The sequence below is a fragment of the Sarcophilus harrisii genome, chromosome 2 (assembly GCF_902635505.1).
Source record: "Sarcophilus harrisii chromosome 2, mSarHar1.11, whole genome shotgun sequence".
Lineage (NCBI taxonomy): Eukaryota > Metazoa > Chordata > Mammalia > Dasyuromorphia > Dasyuridae > Sarcophilus > Sarcophilus harrisii.
This window is the reverse complement of record NC_045427.1, coordinates 372,606,006-372,624,413: the sequence shown is the minus strand read 5'-3', so window position 1 is coordinate 372,624,413 and position 18,408 is coordinate 372,606,006. Positions and strand designations below refer to the sequence as shown.

General features: G+C 43.2%; 1 protein-coding gene across 1 annotated transcript in view; it reads left to right on the top strand.

Annotated features, from left to right (window-relative positions):
* NRG2 (neuregulin 2) overlaps positions 1 to 18,408 on the top strand; it is a 66,151-nt gene that overhangs the window by 23,780 nt on the left and 23,963 nt on the right. The window contains exons 3-4 of the mRNA XM_031953387.1: positions 514 to 632; positions 12,783 to 12,903. Of these exons, the coding sequence (XP_031809247.1) occupies positions 514 to 632; positions 12,783 to 12,903 (240 nt within the window). The remainder of the gene's footprint in view (positions 1 to 513; positions 633 to 12,782; positions 12,904 to 18,408) is intronic.

Below are 18,408 nucleotides of genomic sequence, written 5' to 3'. Positions count from 1 at the left end.
CAACACTCCCCAAGCTAGGGTCTCAGTGGGACTCACATTCATCTCTTCTGGAGTAGGTCACGGGAGCTGATAAGCAGTGTCAGATTTTTTTCTTTCTAAGTTCAGTTTTCTTCATTTTTCTGATAGGCTCCTTTCTTCTCCATTCCCTCTTGAGTTGACCTTGTCCCTACCCTCTGGAGTTTATGAACAGCAGACTAAAGGAACAAAAGGGGAGGCTCTTGGTGTATGGATGGAGGGGGGGGGATTTAATCTACTTCTGGGGCCCCAACCTAGAAAGCATTTGCAGGTCCCTTGACCAGTTTAGGATCTCTCAAGTCAAGAGCTTCCACCCCCCAAAACAGTAGCATCTCTCCATCCCCTTACAGCCACATTCAGTCCTTAGGCTGTACACTCCCTCCTCTTCCATCGCTGGAAGATAGGCTGTCTGGGGCAGTCAGGGGAAGAATAATTCACCTTCAATCAAAACTTCTTTCCTTTCTCCCTACCCCTCCACCCTCTGCCTCCCCCAAACAGAAGAAACTCCAGGCTGCAGTTCAATAAGGTGAAGGTGGAAGACGCTGGGGAGTATGTCTGTGAGGCAGAAAACATTCTCGGAAAGGACACAGCCAAAGGCAAACTGATTGTGAACAGCGGTACGTCTCTGGGAGCGTCAGGGAGGTGGGGGCTGGGCTGGGAGGACTCGGGGGGCTTCCAGTCACTGTGCATTGCTGGGGAGCCTCCTGGCACATGATTCATCTTGCACTCAGGTTCTCACTCCCTTTCCCTATCAAGCACAACGATCTCAGCAGATTAAGAGAAATGCAGTTAAAGCATAAATGTTTAGCTTTGTTATCTAGACCTGGCAAATCTGCTGGCTCACATTTTAAATACCCCGAAAACTAAATATTTTGAAATCTATAGGTGGGGGAGGGATATTTTTAGAAGGCAATTATGGGTGGCTCGACTGCCAGGAGCCGGAGCTGGGGGAGTCAGGGCTGGGCCCCCTGGGTTGGAGTGTGAGCTGATTGTTCTATCCCTGTGTTTGTTTTATCACTTACTGGGGAACAGTCCTCTGACAGATACCCTCCTACATTCTCCTCTCAGATCACTGGAGGAGGCAAGTGAGAGCGGGAATCATAGAATTGGGAGGACAATCCCTTGGCACCTACATTTGGGGTAGATGTTAACTTTCTGGTCTTTTGGGCATTAAGATGGTAATGGGTAGAAGGGTCCAAGAATCTCTGTCTTCAGTCAATGTCCCACTATATACACAACTTTTTGTATCTTCTTTGGAGGGGATCTCTCCTACCCATTCACATCCTAGTATTTCTTGCAAGCTCAACTCAAGTCCTATATCTTTCCTAAGGCTTTCTCTTCACCCCATCTTCTTGACAATACACAGATCTGAAGACACTGAACCACACTGTGGTTCCAACCTCTTTTGTGAGTTCCCTCTTTCCAGCTCCTTGTTGGACATCTCCACTTGAATGTATTTGTACTTCCAAATCAATGTGTCTAAAACAGAATTCTTCATCATCTTGCCCAAGCCAGCTCCATCTTCTGGCTTTTCTTCTGTTTCTATTCTCCCAGTCATCCAGGCTGAAAATCTTGGCATTAACTTTGACTCTACCCTGTCTCTTGTGAATTATTTAAATTGTCCCCAGATTCCATTAATTTGTCTTTTAAAACCCGCCTTCTTTTCCTATCCTTTTCATTCCCACTGCAACCACCTCCTTTCATTCCCACTGCAACTTGATCCTCCTATACTAATGCAATAGCTTTCTAACTCCAGTGTTTCCTCTCTTTAATCCATTCTGCTCATCACCACCATCAGTAACCATTGCCTAAAAAGCATCAGTGCCTGTAGGATTAAGGATGAACTCCTCAGCCTGGCTTTTAAGGCCCTCTCAGTTTTATACTTCCCAGTTTTATCTCCACCTTTGTATCCTACTACAATAAGCCTGTGTCCCAATCTAACTGTTGTTCTTAACTGTATCTCAAAACAGGTCTATCACTTACCCACATTTATGAGCCTTTGCTGATTCTCTGTTCCCCTAAAATGCCATCCCTGATCCTCCTTGCCTGTTTCACACTGTGTACATCCTTTAAGTCCTATCTTAAGCCCTATTTCCTTCTTAAGCCTTCCCTGACTATCTTAGCCCACACCGATCACTCATTTCCCTAAATTTTGTATAGAACCAGGTCTTTTTGGCAATTAATCACTGCCTGACATTGTTGGTATTGTCTTCTTGTATTGTTACTTAGTTAAGCAAATGTTTCCACTCTTCCCATCTAAACTGTGAGGTTTGCATAGACAGGGACTTTGTTTTCTTCTGTCTCCTCTTATCACCATCACTCTGCCTTCTGGATATACAGTAAGTATCTGGAATTCTGAGGGCAAATCATTGAGAGAATTTCAACTCTGGGACCCAGGGCTTATGGAATGTATCACCCACTCTAAGAAGGAAGGAAGAGAGAAGGAAGGAAGGAAGGAAGGGAAGAATGAATTGAGGGAGGGAAAAAAGAAAGGGACAGAGGGAAAAAGAGAGAAGGGGGTAGGGAGGGAAAGAAGAAGAGAAGAAGGAGGGAGAAAAGAAGGAAGAAAGAAAAGTTTTATTAAATATATCTGCTATGCCATACTATGCTAATTACAAATAATATTTCATTTGAACCTCACAACAAATCTGTGAGGTAAGTCCAGTTATTATCCTTATTTTACAGTTGAGGAAACTAAAGCTGAGAAATGCTAAGTGATTACTCAACTATTAAGTCTCTGAGGTCAGATTTGAACTCAGGTTCCCAACTCCAGGTCCAGCACTTTATCTTCTGCACTACTTAGCCGCCTCTTGGGGATTAGTCTGTAATAACCCCAGATTGGCCAAAAAAATAAAATAGTCAGAATCTAATTCCCACCCACTCTAGGTCCCCTTACCAGATCTGTGCCCAGCAGTCTAATCCCAGGTATTCTTTTTAGTCATAGTGAATTGACCTACCCCAGTGGGCTGCCAGTTTCTATTTTGGATTCAGAGAATGAGACTGGAGATGATCCTTCATCAGCTGGTGGGACTCTCCAGGCTTTCTCTCCTTCCTACTTTTCCAAGTCTACAGGTTCAACTGCCAGTTACCTCGAAAGGACCCAATGTGTTTGGGTCCCAAGTGGCATAATTACTGCATCCAGGGCTAGGAATAGAAGCCTCATGTATTCCAGGGAAGCCCTTCTCCTTGTCCCCTGACAGCTGTGCAGCATGATTAAGTAAAGAATGCATCAGACTGGGAGTTAAAGAGACCCGAGTTCTAATCCTACTCAAGATGAATGACCTTGAGCACCACTTCTTTTTCTTTTTTCTTTTCCCCCCAAACATGAACATTAATTTTAATCATGAAACAGAGTTTTAACACTATGATATTTGAAATGTACAAAGAGATTGAATTTGAATAACAGTAAGAGTAAAAATAATAAATGATGAGAGGCTGTATGACTTAATGGTGAGTGCCAGCTTGGTAATCAAGATCTAGGTCCCATTTTTATCTGTGACACGATACAGAGCACTTGTGCAATCATGGAAAGGTCACTTAATGCCTCAGACATCTTTTTTTATTCTTTTAAAGTACCATTTCTGAGCCTCAGTTCTGTCCTTGTCCTTCTCAGCTCTGTTGGGCAGTGAGAAAATGTAAACTCCTTAAGGGCAGGAGCTGTTTCAGTTTTGGTCTCTGTATTTCCAGCACCTGGCACTCAGTACCTAGCACATAATAAGTACCTAATAAATACTTGTTAAATTGAACTACTAGCTTCGAAGTCCTCGGGCTCCTTGGCCCAGCCTCCCTTCCTGGCCCAATGAGGGAAAAAAGCTGTGATCCATCTGCTGGGGGGAGTGAAGGAAGAGCCTCCTGGCTCAACCCTTTGCCTGGGCATAGATGCATCAGGAACCTTGTTTACCCATGGAACCTGGGAGACCTGCAGCAACAGGAGCTGGGAGGGAGAGGGGAGAGGGGGCGGGCTGGGCTCAATGCCTTCTGACTCATCTTCACCACTCAACTCCACCCCAGTGGGGTTTGGCCTGACCCCATCACATTGGGAAGTTGGAAAGGAGGGGGTCGCAGGGAAAAGTGTGGAGGTACTTCTTCCCCTGTTGTAGGTTTGGGGGCCAGGGAGTGGGCTGGCAGGGGCTACAGTAGAGCCTGGCCTTGCTGTTCAGTTTGTAATGTAATCTTTAGGTTTTCCTCTTTAGTATTTGAAATGCTTATTCTGGCCTCTTTGCTTATCATTGCTGATGCACTTCCCCTGCCCTCCTCCACCCCTGAAATCAGAGCTTTCTCTCCCTCCAGATGTAGCCTTGATAGCCAGGTCTGAAGAAGTCTGGAGGAAGGCCTTCTCTTATAACAGAGCAGTTGGTTTAAGCTGGCTCTACGTAGTCTAGGCTTTAGAAATATGATGCTTCCAACCCAGGTGAAGGAGAATCTGGGAATGTCCCAGAGCACCTGAGCTCATGCCAGAATCTCAGAATTAGGGCAGGTTCCACCCTGGGGGAGCAGCCATGCACTCATTCCCCTCTGAAGCATGCACTCATTCCCCATTTTCCCTCTGCCATCAGGGCTTTGTGCGATCAATCATTGCATTTCCCTTTTTCATATTATATCTCTCATGATCCACTCTTCTTTCTCTATTATCTTCCAATGTATGCTGATCTACCTTGTCCTTAAAAAAAAAAAAAAATCCTCCACTTGGTAGAAGTTAACTATGGTATAGAAGGTAGAGAGCCAGGATTAAAGTCAGGAAGATCTGACTTCAAATCTTGCTTTTTATAATATTCTGGGCAAGCCACTTCATATCTCAATTTGCTAAGACATTAAATTACAAAACAGCGGATGATCTGCATTAATGGAATGATTTTCCTCACCAGGAATTCCTTATATCAATGAAATCACAGGTTAGGTTCAAAATTCCAAAAATAAGCAAAAACCAAAAAAACCTTTCACTTAATTCTGCCTTCCCAATAAACTGCCATTTCTTATCTCCTTGCCTTTGTAACTAATAAACTTCCATAAAGAGTTGTCTATACTCAGTATTTGAGAGACAACTAGGTGGCACAATAGCTAGAACTCCAGAACCAGAATAAAGTTGACATGAGTTCAAATTCAGCCTCTGGCACCTAATTTTATGTCCCTAGGCAAGTCATCCTCTGTTTAAAATGTAAGATAGAAATTATAATAACACCTACCTCTCAGAATTGCTCTGAGGATCAAATGAGATAATATTTGTCAAATGCTTAGTATAGTGCCTGGCGTACAACAGACACTATGTAAATGCTTATTTCTATTTCTCTATACTAGCTACTCACTTTTCAGTCCTCTATTCTCTTGTCTTCTAACCCCTGTTGAAATTTCTCTCTCAAAGGTTACCAGTGATTTCTTAATTGCTAAATCTGATGGACTTTTCTCAATCCTCACCCTCCCTGACCTTACTGCAGCTTTTGACACTATTAATCACTCCCAGCTTTTGGACACTCCTTCCTAGCTTCTGTGATAATGCTCTACCTGTCTGATCACTCCTTCTCAAGCTCCTTTGTTACATCATCATTCACTTCCCACCCCCAGAGCATGACTGAAGCTCAGGCCTTTTCTTCTTTCTACACTCTCTTCCTAGGTGACCTTATCTGTTCCCACTGATACAAGCTTAATCGATTCTCAAAATAGAGACATACACACAGACACACCCTCTCCATCCCACTCTTCCCCACCCCTCCATCCCTTCACCCCACTTTGTGAACACATGCATGTATATGTATATGTATGTCTAGCCATAACATTTCCTCAACTCTAGTCCTACATCCCCAATGCCTTAAGTGCTTAATATATGTCAAACATTGTTCTAAGTGCTGGAGATATTAAAAAAAGGTGAAAACAGCCCCTGGAATTCACAGTTTAGTTGGGGAGCCAATATATAAACAGTTATATCCACAGAACATATACATATATACATACATATATATAGGATACCTTGGAATACTATCAGAAGAAAGGTACTACATGTATTACCTATATCAGATTGCTTGCTGTCTTGGGGAGGGGAGAGATAAGAGGGAGAGAAAAAAATTTGAAACTCAAAAATCTTACAAAAATGAATGTTGAAAACTTTTACATGTAATTAGAAAAATAAAATACTATGAATTTAAGAAAAAAAGGAGAAAGATACTAGCATTAAGTGAGACTGGGAAAGGCCTTCCCTTGTAGGTGGGATTTTATCTGATACTTGAAGGTAACCAGGTGGAGATGAGGAAGTCAAGAGTTCCAGCCATGAGGGAAAGATGTGAAAATGTCGAAGGAGATGGAGTATAGAGTTCAACCACAGCAAGAGAGCCACTGTCCCTGGATTGTGGATGGGAGTTAAGTGTAAGAGAACTGGAAAGGTAGGAAGGGGTCAGGTTGTAAAGGGCTTTAAATGCCAAACAGGATTTTCTATTTAATCCTGGAGGTATTAGGAAGCCACTGGAGTTTGACATCTCCACCCGGAAGTTCTGTCAGCACTTCAGACTCAACATATATAAAACCAAACTAATCTTTCCCATCAAACTTAACCTTCCTCCAAGAGTTTCCTTCTCTCTGGGGAATGCATCATTATCTTCAGTCCCCTGGTTTGTAACTTGGAGATATCTGACTTTTCTCTCTCTGTCTCATCCTCATTTCCAGTCAGTTGCCAAATCTTGTCCACAACATCTCTTTTATCTATCCACTTCTCTCCATTCTTTCTCCCTCTTCCCTTAGTCTGTAACACCATGATAGCATTCTAACTTTTCTCTCTGCCACCAGTCTATCACTCCTTTGGTCTTTCCTTTGCACAGATGGCAAAATACAATCTCAAAGTCACATGTCTACTCCCTAATTCAAAAACTCTAAATGGCTCTCCATTTCCAGGAGTAGAAAATAAAAGCTCTTTAGAGTAGAATTTAAGGCACTCCCCCCCCCACTATTTTTCAACCTACTTTTCCATCTCTATTTTTTATTCTTCTTCCAAAATTCCATATTCCAATTAAGAATTCCTTGCTGATTCCCAAACTTGACTTTTCAATTCTTGTCTCAGCGATTCACAGGAGCTATCTGCCATGTCCAAAAGACCAAACCTCTTCAGCCACATCTTTCAGAATCCCTCTCTTCCTTCAAGTCTGAACCCCTATGCTGTTTCTCCCATGAAGTTTCCTTTAATCTCTTCTCCTCTATCTTTAGTTTGTAATGTTTCCTTTCCCAAATATTTCTGGAACTCTTTGTCCCCTTCAATCCCAGCTGTGTTCATCGTAGCTCTTGGAAGTTACTGTTCTTTTTATTCCCAGTGCCTTGTGCATAGTAGATCTATAATATTCACTTAATATAATTTCATTTTATCAGGCCTGTATGCGGAACTAGGGACAGAAGGAAAACATGACCGAATATAGAGTGTAAGGACCAGAGTGTCAAGGGAGCTCATCTAGCCTGCCTGTGGAAGGAACAGATATATTTTTTTTTAATCCAGAGTTCATTCTAAAGTGTCCTTAGTCATCTAGTAGGGCTGGAATAACGTTAACTTGTTTTAATGTTTGCTGCAGGCAGAGTCTGTCGTGCCCAAAATATGGCCCTGGATGTTATAATCAGGGTTCCTTAGCCTAATGTCTAGCCACCAGCATTTATTTTCCCAAAGGGAATAACTCTTTACTTCTGTCTCCAAGGGAAATCAGGCCAGATCAACATCCATTTAATTGGTATCCACTGTTTTCTCATGCTGAATTTATTCTAAGGTAAATCATCATTTCATCTGTAAAGCAGTAATTTTGTTTCCTCTTTGCCTCTGTTTATTCTCTCAATTTCTTATTGCTATAGCTAGCATTTTTAGATCTTAGTTTAAAAAGGCCAAGATCTTTCACTGTATCCAAAGCCATCTCTAGTCATCCTGATCTGTATCTTGCCCAGAATGTCCCCCTCCTCATTTCAGTCTCATAGGCTTCTCTGGCTTCTTTCAAGTCTTATCTAGGCTCCCACTGCATCTGGACCTCATCTATATCTGGCCACTGGACGCAGATGGCTCTGGAGAAGAAAGTGAGGTTGGTGACTTTGCATAACCCTGCTTCACTTAAACCCAATTCACTTACAAGTCATGACATCACCTTCCTGATATTTTAGTCCTCTTCAAGAACAAAGCACAAACAGCAATCTAATCTGTAGACATGACTCCAGAAAAAGGAGATTGTTGTTGGTTTAAGATCTGAAAGTATCTGGATCCTGTGTCATTGTTCCCCAAAGATCCCAGATTCCTTCGACAGATAGATTTGGCCCTTGGGCCATAATTTGCTGACCCCTAATATAAACATGCTGCTGAAATGGATCTAGATCTTAGAGAAGGTTGATCAAAATTCTACTGAATTAGACCATGGGGCTAGCCTAACATATGTTCTGTCTTTTCTGGGAGGAACCACCCCAGACCTTTGAACAAAAGCCAAGACTCTCCGTGTAGCCCCAAATCACCTTCAAGTTCAGATTCCCTATTCCTTTCTGTGTTTGTAGCTGGGTCTTCCCTGAGACCATCTAATTCTCTGTGACCTAAGACCTATATCTCATCTAGCCACCTCTTTTCAGCTGGATCCCTATACCTCCCTTCCCTACTTTAATAGTAAGGTCATCAGTGACTGTGGAGCTCCCCTAATGCCCCTTTATATGATGTGTTCACTATAGGGTTACAAACAGATATATGTGTCTGAAGCAGGTCTTGTTGTATGCTTAGATTTTCAGGACTGTGAGAGATGTAGGTTATTGAGTCTCCCTTATTAACAACAACAACAACAAAAAATTATTTTCAGTTCCAAATTCTTTCCCTCCCTCTAGCCTTTCCTCCACCCATTGAGAAGCCAATGCCCTTATCTGATAGATGAGGAAACTGAGGCAAAAAGAGGGTAAATGATTTACCCAGAATCCTATAGTTATTGTCTGAAGCTGTATTCAACTTTAGCACTTAGTCCAATGTCTGGCACATAATAGGTACCTAATAAATGTTTATTGTTTATTGACTGTGTATTGAACTCAGATTTTCCTGCCTCTGACTTAGTCTGCTCCTTGCAAGTTTGACATTCATCTCCTACAAGAAGCAGATGCTACTCTGGATGCCTCTGTGTTGTAGCAGACACTTCTCTGATTGCCATCTTGTAAACTTTGTAGAGTAGAGCCAAGGGGTCCAGCTGGGAGCCATAGTAGACTTTTGGATTTCAGGGAGGGAAAACAGCAGGTTCTGCTGTTTATGTGACTCACAAAAGAGGTGTTGCAGAGACACTTCCTCATAAATCTGACTAGCAAATTGGGTGTGGCTATAAGTGGAAGAGGAGGGGAGGAGTTTGTATTTGTTTGTACTTTGCATATAATTTGCATATACCAACCTAGATTATGCCATTAAGATGTTTCAAATGATATTTGTCTTGAAGCCCATAACCCTAGACAAGAATTTTGGGAAATCTGGGCTCTAGTGCCCTATTTTTTGCCTCATTTGGGCAAGTCACTTCAACTCTCCATGCTGAATTTCCCCATCTATAAGATAAGGAAATTGTATCAGAAAAATACTAGAATCTCTTCCATTTCTAAAATCCTATAAATCTGGGGGAAAAAAAAGAAAGGACATTGCATTTGGAGTCAATTTTTTTTCTTATTAGTCAGTACTTATTGCCTGTGTGAATATTGGCAAATCACCTAACTTTAGTTTCCTCATCTATATAACAAAGGGAATAAACAAGATAGATTTTGAAGTCTTTTCTCTCCCTGAGTTTATGATCCATAATTCTTGGGTGAACTATTCTAACTATTTCTTTTTCTTTGTCTTTTTGTCACCACTCCTTGGCTCTCACTGACTTAGATTCCTTTGACCAGAGCCTAGCAGGGCAAAGGGCTCCTTCAAATTGATGTGCCCAGGCAAGCTTCTGATACAGGAGTTTGGTCTGAGAAGTATTGTAGAGTGCCAGAGATGGGCGGGGAAATCCCTGAATCTCAGGGATGGCAGTTAGAAACATATCCAGGTTTGGGATCCTCTGTGGGGCTGAGGAAGAGTTTTAAAAGCTGGAGAGTGACAAGCTGAGTTTTATCCATGAGTATGTTAGACATATACAGACTGAAGACAATGTATATACTCCCAGGCTCACTCGGTCCATCCATCTCCCCGAATGTCTAAACATTAAAGAACCAAGGATTGCATCCTATGGAGAAATCTAGCACCCTCTAGCTGACTGAAAGTGGCCAAGCCAAGTGGAGTTAAGCTGCAGGGACCAGGTGCCGTCAGAGCACCTGAAAGCTGGATAGAAAACGAGCTTATTTCTTAACTGCCCTTTCTCAGCTTATTCCTTGTCAATTCTTCCACTGTTGACAGTGATGAGAGTGTGTTTTTGTATATATGGGGAAGGAGGAAAGCAAGAGAGAAATCAAGAGGAGAGAGAGACAGTGGAGAGGGAGACAGGGAGAGATGAAGGAGGAAAAGAAAAGGGAGAGAGGGAAGGAGAAAGAGAACAGGAAAAAGGGAGGGGGCGAGAAAGACAGAGGGAGGAAGGAAGGGAGTAAAGGGAGAGACAAAGAGAGAGAAATGGAGAAAGAGAAGGAAAGACAAAGAGAGGGAGAAACAGAGAGAGAAAGTGAAAGAGAGATTGAGAGATTCTAGCTGCATGTTGACTTTCTGGATGCTCTCTAACCTCAGTTTCAAGCATCTTGGGACGATGCTTTAGTTTTAGTTTGGAAAGCTATTTCTCTACATCCTTCTGTTAAAGTAAGATGTATATCCTGGACAAAGATGCATTAAAAAACCAAATCTTCCCTTCAGCCTGTTTTCATATCACAGCTGGCCCCTTCTCCCTCCCCTTTGAGTTCCTGTCTCTGCTCTGGGCCTCCCTGGAGCCTCATGATTTATGGCCGAGGCTGGTGTAGACCTATATCAAATAATGCTGGAGGGCCAAGGATGATTGGGCCAGGGGAGAGGGAGAAGGATGTGCCAAATATAAAAACCCCTTAGAAGAAGAGGTACTGATAAGAAAGTAGTTTCTTTTATTGGTAAACAATCTCTGTTTGTGGAGAGAGGAAGATGTTCTTAAGCATCTCCCCACACTTTTCTGAAGAATTTGGCTCTAGCAAGTGGATTGCTATTCCCAGATTTTGGTGATGTTGATTGAGTGAGTAGAATTCCTGGACCTTTGACTTCTTCGAGCACCCCTATCCATATCATCTAATTAAGCTCCTGTTTCTCTAGTGACCCTGGTCCCCTTTGATTAGAAGAACCTTGATAGGCTTTGCTGAGATTTGTTCTTAAGATATCCATCTCTCTCTCTCTCTCTCTCTCTCTCTCTCTCTCTCTCGCCCAGGGTCACACAGCTAGGACGTGTTAAGTGTCTGAGGACAGATTTGAACTCAGGTCCTCCTAACTTCAGGGCCAGTGTTCTATCCACTCTAGCCACCTAGCTGCCCCAAGACGTCCATCTCTTGTATTGTGAGATAACCTCATTTTACTATGTCTGACTCTATCTAAGGAGCTCACCTGGATACTTTGTAGGCCTTGAAGAGTTAGACCTCAGAGGCAACAGTTTCATTACAAAAGGTTGTTTCCAGTGTTTCCTTAAAGGCACCCTAAGGAAACTTTCCACAGAACTCAGTAGGGGTCTGAGTGTGAGAACAAGAAAGAAAAAGGTCACTTTAGCCCGGAGGGCCACCAACCTGGGCCTTCTTCCCTAGATAGTACCACAAAGCCCTGTTGGGGTTGGACTAGAGGAGGAGGATGATAATAAAGTAACAACCTGGGGTGAGAGTGGGAGGAGGATGAGATACATGGTATCCTTGCAGGTAATCTGAGAACTTCCTCCCCTACCATAAAAAATAAAGCATAGGAAGGCCCTATTTATGCATTTGGGGCCCCTTGGGAGTGGTGAAGAGCTAAGGTGTTTTTGGTTGGGAAAACTAGTTGCAGGTCAAACCTGCTAGTTCTGCCCAGTTATAGGATTAGCAAGAGGCAGCATGGTGCACTGGGTTTGGAGTCAGGGTCTGAGGCTGATTCTTGCTTCTGTCATGGACTTTCTTTGAATGAGTCTTTTCACTTCACTGGGAAGCAGTTTTCTACTATGCAAAATGAATGGGTTGGACTAGGTAAGGATGACAATAATAAAGTAATAACAGCAATGGGGTGGATAGAGCACCAGGTCTGGAGTCAGGAAGATTCATCTTTGTGAGTTCAAATATGGCCTCAGACACTTACCATATGATCCTGGGCAAGTCACTTAACCCTGTTTGCCTTATCTGTAGAATGAGCTGGATAAGGAAATGGCAAACCACTCAAGTATCTCTACCAAGAAAACTCCAAATGGGGTCATAGTCAGACGTGATTCAAACAGATCATGATAATAGCTAGAATTTCTATAGCATTTTAAGGTTTGCAAAGCACTCTACAGCTTTTAATCTTTTATACCAATGCTGGAAGATAGGTGCTAGCCTTATCTTCATGGTACAGATGAAGAAACTGAGGCAGACAGACCATAAGTGACTAGACCAGAATTGTACAACTAAGTGTTTGAGGTTAGATTCAAACTGAGATCTTCTTGACTGTAGGACCAATAAATAACTGCACTGGAGGGACACTCCCAGGGTTATTGGGAAGCTCTAAGGAGATTTTTATAAAGTGTTTTGCATAGTATCTAGCACATAATGGGTGTTTATTAAATGTTTTTTCCCCTTTCCTTCTCCCGCTATTCTTAGCTAACTCCTGAAGTTATACATTCTGAAGGGGAGCTACAGTAACAATGTGTCATTCTCTGTATTTTTCTTTCCAGTGGCCACCACCCTCTCATCATGGTCTGGCCATGCTCGGAAATGCAATGAGTCCGCCAAGTCATACTGTGTCAACGGTGGCGTCTGCTACTACATTGAGGGCATTAATCAGCTGTCTTGCAAGTAAGTGAGCAATGCTGCCTGGGCACTAAGGGAGGAGGTGGGGGGAGGGAAAGGGAGGCCAGGAGCTTGTGTAGTGGGTATTGAAGGGAGGGTCTCCAGAAGTAGTGCTGGGCAAGCCCTAAGGGCTTTCTCACCCTCCTTGTTGAGGGTCAGCTCAAAGCAGTTGTTGGTATGTCCATGGTGGGGATTCAGAGGTAGGTTGGGTTCCTCCCTTGGTCCCTTTGCATCCAGCCAAAGATTCCTCCTGGAAGCTTGGGGAGATGTCTGTGTCACATGTGGGTCTCAGGGCTCCTGGAGTCCCTGTTTCCCTTTCCTTCCCTCCCTCCTCAAATTCCTTTCCCACTGGTTTCTATTTAATAAGTCGTCCCCTATAGAGCTGCCCCTTGGTTCCCAATGTGGGCAATGTCTTCTTTCTCTATATAGCTCTCTTTCTCTTTCTGTCTCTATCTCAGCATCTCTGTTGCCTTTTGCTCTTGCTGAGTGTTTGATAAATCCTAGGGTGTCTTTCTCCCTAGAGTGAAGAGGGAATCATTAGCATAGAAGCGAATGAGCAGAAAGAGTTCTGGGAGCCAGTCTGCATGTCCTGGGAGCTTCCCTGATTGAGGATGGGTCCCTCACCCTGAATTCACTGCTAAGGGAGGGAGAGTGGCCTAATAATCACACTGCCACTTGACCCTTATTGATGCCCCCCATCCCCCATCCCAGTCTGTACACTGTGGACAAAAAGCACCAAGGGTCAGAACAGTCATCCTCCTGCCAGGACATGATTCATATTGGAAACTGACCTGGATATTTCCTGAAAGAAAAAAAGGGGCTACATTTTGAAAGGGAAAAAAGGGATGCTGAGAAAGGGGAAAAGGAAAAGGACTTTCGTCCATGACCTGAGCCTTGCCCCTCCCTAGTTTCATCCTCATCTGGCTTTTCTGGCTAGTGTCCTTTTTTCTAGCCTTGGCAACACTAGCTCCAGAACAGAGGGTGTCTCTCAAACACTGATCTCCAAGGAGCTCAAAGCACAAGTCAGCCCAGGGATAGACTGGGAAGTCACCAAGGCCCAGAAGCAGGGAGGACTTTTATTTTTTGGTGGGGCAGGGGTATGGTGTCAATCAGTACATCAAGGAAAGCTTTTGGCTAAGAAGCTAGTCCTCCACACTTTACTTAGTAGTTTTATCTACTGACATCTTGGTTAAGGCTCATAACCAAGAGTTAAGGCTCTCGCTACCCAGAGAGTAAGTAAGAAAGGCCTGAGTTTTGGAGCAACAGAGTGCACATTTAGTCCTAGCCTTTGGTAGCTAGTCAGGATTCAAAATTGTCACTTACCACATTTGGAACATCTGGGCAGGGGCATCTAGAATGTGGTAAGAAAGAGAGAAATATGGAACATGATTTAAATTCATGCCACCAAGGCCTCTGATAAAAAATTTAAGGGTGTGTCTTTGCTTTGCTTATATCAGCCTTAGATTTTAGCCTTAGCTCTAAATTGATCTATATTCCCCAAAGACAAATGACCACCATTTAAGAAAAATGATATTTTGCCTGGGGCAGAGCCTGGCAGGGCAAGTACACAAAGAAGTCAGGTTTTTAAGGGTGCCCTTCCATCTCCATGTCTCAGTAAGAAGTTTTGTTTCATACTCATACATCCACACTTCCCCCCATCCCCACGTAGACACACACACACACACACACACACACACACACACACACACACTCTACTAGAAAGGCAGCTAGATGGCACAGTGAACAGACCCAGGTGTCAGGAAGGCTTGAGTTCCATCTAGCCTTTGATATATACTATCTGTGTGACATTGGGCGAGTCACTTAATTTCTGTTAACTTCAATTTCCTCAACTGCAAAATGGGGATGATAATAGTGTTCCTACCTCCTAGGATTGTTATGAGGATCAAATGAAATAATATTTGTAAAGTGCTTAGCACTTTAGTCACCATGTAGCACATAATAGTCACCATGTAGATGCTAGCTATTCTTATTAGAACCCAGCTGCCCACACATGGAGTGATTGAACAAACAACTACTCAAGAGAGATCCTTGGCCTGTTGGAGATGTGCACTGTGGAATGATTTCTCAAACCAGAGGTTCTCTGAAGTGAATTTTGACTCTGATATCCTAAGGTTTTCAAAGCAAGGCCCATTCTGATATCTCTTCCCTTTCCCATTTCATGTACCCAATTGATGGTCAGAAGAAAACAAGTTGACCTGATCTTTAGGAACCCACGGTCCCAGTCTTCTAGAACAGAGAACTCCTTGGTTATAACATTCTCTGGAATATTCTTTTCCATTAGGAATAGAAAGACAACATAGAGAGAGGGACTAAAACTTCCAATCCCAAGATTATCAGGACATCTTGGAAAGGAGAAACCCAGCCAAAGTGGGTGAGCACTGGAACCAGCTCTGATCTCAGACTATGCGTAAAATTAGGAGTAGGTTAGGAGTTGAACAAGAAAGTTAAACTCTGGAAGATGGTTTGGGGGCAAGGAAGCTTGGCTTCTCTACCTGAACCAGCTTTAGGAGACTCTTTAGAGCACTTACCTATCCCTTGAAGGTCATGATCCAAACAGGCTGACTGAGCCTTTCCTTGAAATATCAGCATCACAGAAATCTGTTTTCTTCTCTACGCTTAGGCAGAGAGAGAAGTTCCAAGTCCTGAACCCAGGTTCTACCTTTTTTCCTTCCTCCAAGATAGACGATATATACAGTAATAGTGATAGTATTGATAGAGTGTTTTGGAGAAGCAGGGAGGCTTCCTGGCTAAAAACATTCAACTTGTACAATACTCTGAGCTCTTTGGAGTGAATGTGATAGAGACACCCACCAGGATGGTTAGCCTGGGGGCCAAGAAACTTAGCAAAAAAAAAAAAAATCTATCAAAAAGATAAAACATTGAGCAACAAGAGTGTATAAAAAGCAGTCCCACTCCTCTAATGCCTTGTCCTTGTGACATTTAAACTCAAGCTGGAAGGTACCTGGAAAAGTCATAGAGACCAAATCCTTACCCTTACATAGGTGAGGCCACCTGAGACAGGTAGATTCTTTCTTTCTCACTTTCCCCAACTCGCCAGTACTAAAGTCTAGGGAGACCCAGGGGACAAGATGAGTCCCTTTGATTTTGTCCATCAGTTGGAATGACCAAAGCTGTGGAAAAGAGTTGGTCCAAGAGGTGAAGGACATGTAGTCAATAGGGATTCTAACACTAAGACCACATTCCCTATTCAGTCTAAGACAAAGTGGTTTGGAGACCAGGAATTTTTCCTTATCCCATGGCAGCATTCCCTCTCCTCCTTCTTACCTCTAGGCCATGGACAGTATTTTAGAGGCCAGATTTTGGAGAATTAGGATTTCTACCCTATTGAATTTCAAGACCTCAGTTCCCTCCACCCTATGCCACCTTATAGATAAAGGCAAGCTCATATTCTTCTCACCTTACACTCAGCCCCACCAAAATGCATGATTTGGAATAAGCAGATTTTTCAAACACCTCCCAGCCAAGTCCAGCCAAATCGGCCATTCACTGTATACAACCAGGCTGGCTCCCTCTCTGACCTAACCCTGGCCTGCCCTAACTGGGGGTGGGGAGCATGGGCTATTTACTTGGTTGGAAGGAATACTTGAACATCAAAATCCATCCTTAGGACTATGCTGTTCATAGAGTCAGTCCTCTGGGTGGAGGAATGAGGAGGCCACACTGCTCTACTTGGGGGTTTGGGTGGAGGTGGTCATAGGGCAGAGCCCAGAGACCATTCTGGGAGTGGAGGGAGGAGGAGGGATGTTTGGGAGGGAAGGATGAGCAGTCTCTGGGATGATTAATGATACCTGGATGTGACTTAGATTTGAAGAATTCAGGAAATTGAACTCACGTCTTGCCATTTGTGCTGTTTGTTTACTTTTGTTTTTTGCATTTTGCTCAGCTTGGAAACTAGAGAGGTCATTTTCATTTGTGTTGATATGGCAGTCAGGTTTCCATTCTGGTTCTCTTACCTGAGTTTTATATTGGTTCTGAGTACATTGGGGAATTCTGGAGTGCACACATGCTCCACCCCACCAGTTTTTAGTAGAATTTAGAACCTACCCCCAATCACCACCACCCCCCCCACCAAAAAAAAAAAAAAGTCTGATGGAAAGAAACAATTGTCACTGGTATTAAATTTTGCTTTAAAAATCCAGAATTAGGGAAATTTGCAAATGTGGGTTCAGACTAGTTCCTTGTATCCCTTTTGAATTAGAAGAGGGCCTCTGCACTTGCTCTTGCTGCTTTCTCCTCTTCTCTCCGTGTTTTTTTTTTTTTTTTGTTGTTTTTTTTTTTTTTTTTTTGTAGAGCACAGTTGGTGCATGCATCTTGGGGACTGGTTCAGGGGATGATGACAGAACAAGGCTCTTTTCTCAGCCCTGTGCACATACTAGCAGCATGTCCCCACCACTACCATCAGCTCATTCCTGCCTTTTCCATAGTTTGTGTCTATTCTTCCTAACCTATCTCCCAACCCTAGTACTCCCCTACTGTGTTATTCTTATCTGCCTGCTCAGCTGTCATGGATCACCTCTCTAAAAAACATACCCTCCTGTTCACCCATCCCCTCATTACTGGCTTTCCATTTATCATTCCTGTAGTGGGCCCTCATTAATCCATCCTTCCACTCTATTCCTCTCTCCTCAAGGGGAGAGCGGCACATGTGGCATTATCCCCAGGCTACCAAAAGGAGAAACTGAGGCATGGGAAGGTTGGGGGCGGGGAAGAAGGGTTTGGAGCCAGACCATGGGGGATCAGAACTCAGGTCCTCCATTTCCTCGCTCCATTAAACCCCAGTAAATAAAATAGCAGTCTCTCTGTCACTATAGATTTGCAGCACCTGGATCCTTCCTAACTAATCCCCAACACACACCCACATTCCCCAACTCAGGTAGGCATTTATTTGATCAGCTGACACCCACTTCAATGAATTGATCTTTATATCCTTAGAACTGATGCCCTTGGGAGGAAGGGGGTGGTTGCTATAAATTTCTGCTATACTATAAGATACTCCATGGCCCCCAAACTTGAAAGTAGAAATCCATGTTTGAATAGAAGTTGCATAGGAATCTCCTCTCCCCTTCCCCATGCAGGGCTTATTTCTTAGTATTATTAATATTATTGTTATGAGCCTGGCATGCCCTGTTCTTGGCTTAGGTAAAGGTAAGGCCACAGACATATTTCCCCATCCTGCCCCTCATCCCCTAGCCCAGTTCTAATAAAATATTCCAGCTCTTCATTTGGGGTCTGGTGAACATTTAAATACTGTTGTTGGTATAGATTGTCCAAGAAAAACAGCCGATGATCATGCTCCATGTCTGAAGTCAGATTAGAGTCAGTGTTCCGGAATGGATCAGCTATCCTTTCTCTTCCTTGTTTTCATGTTAGGGTCATTTGAAGTCACTAGTAATATTTAGCTTCAAGAAGGAGAAGGAAGATTTAATTGAGCCATGATAGCTATCTTCAGCTATTATTATGTAGAAGGGT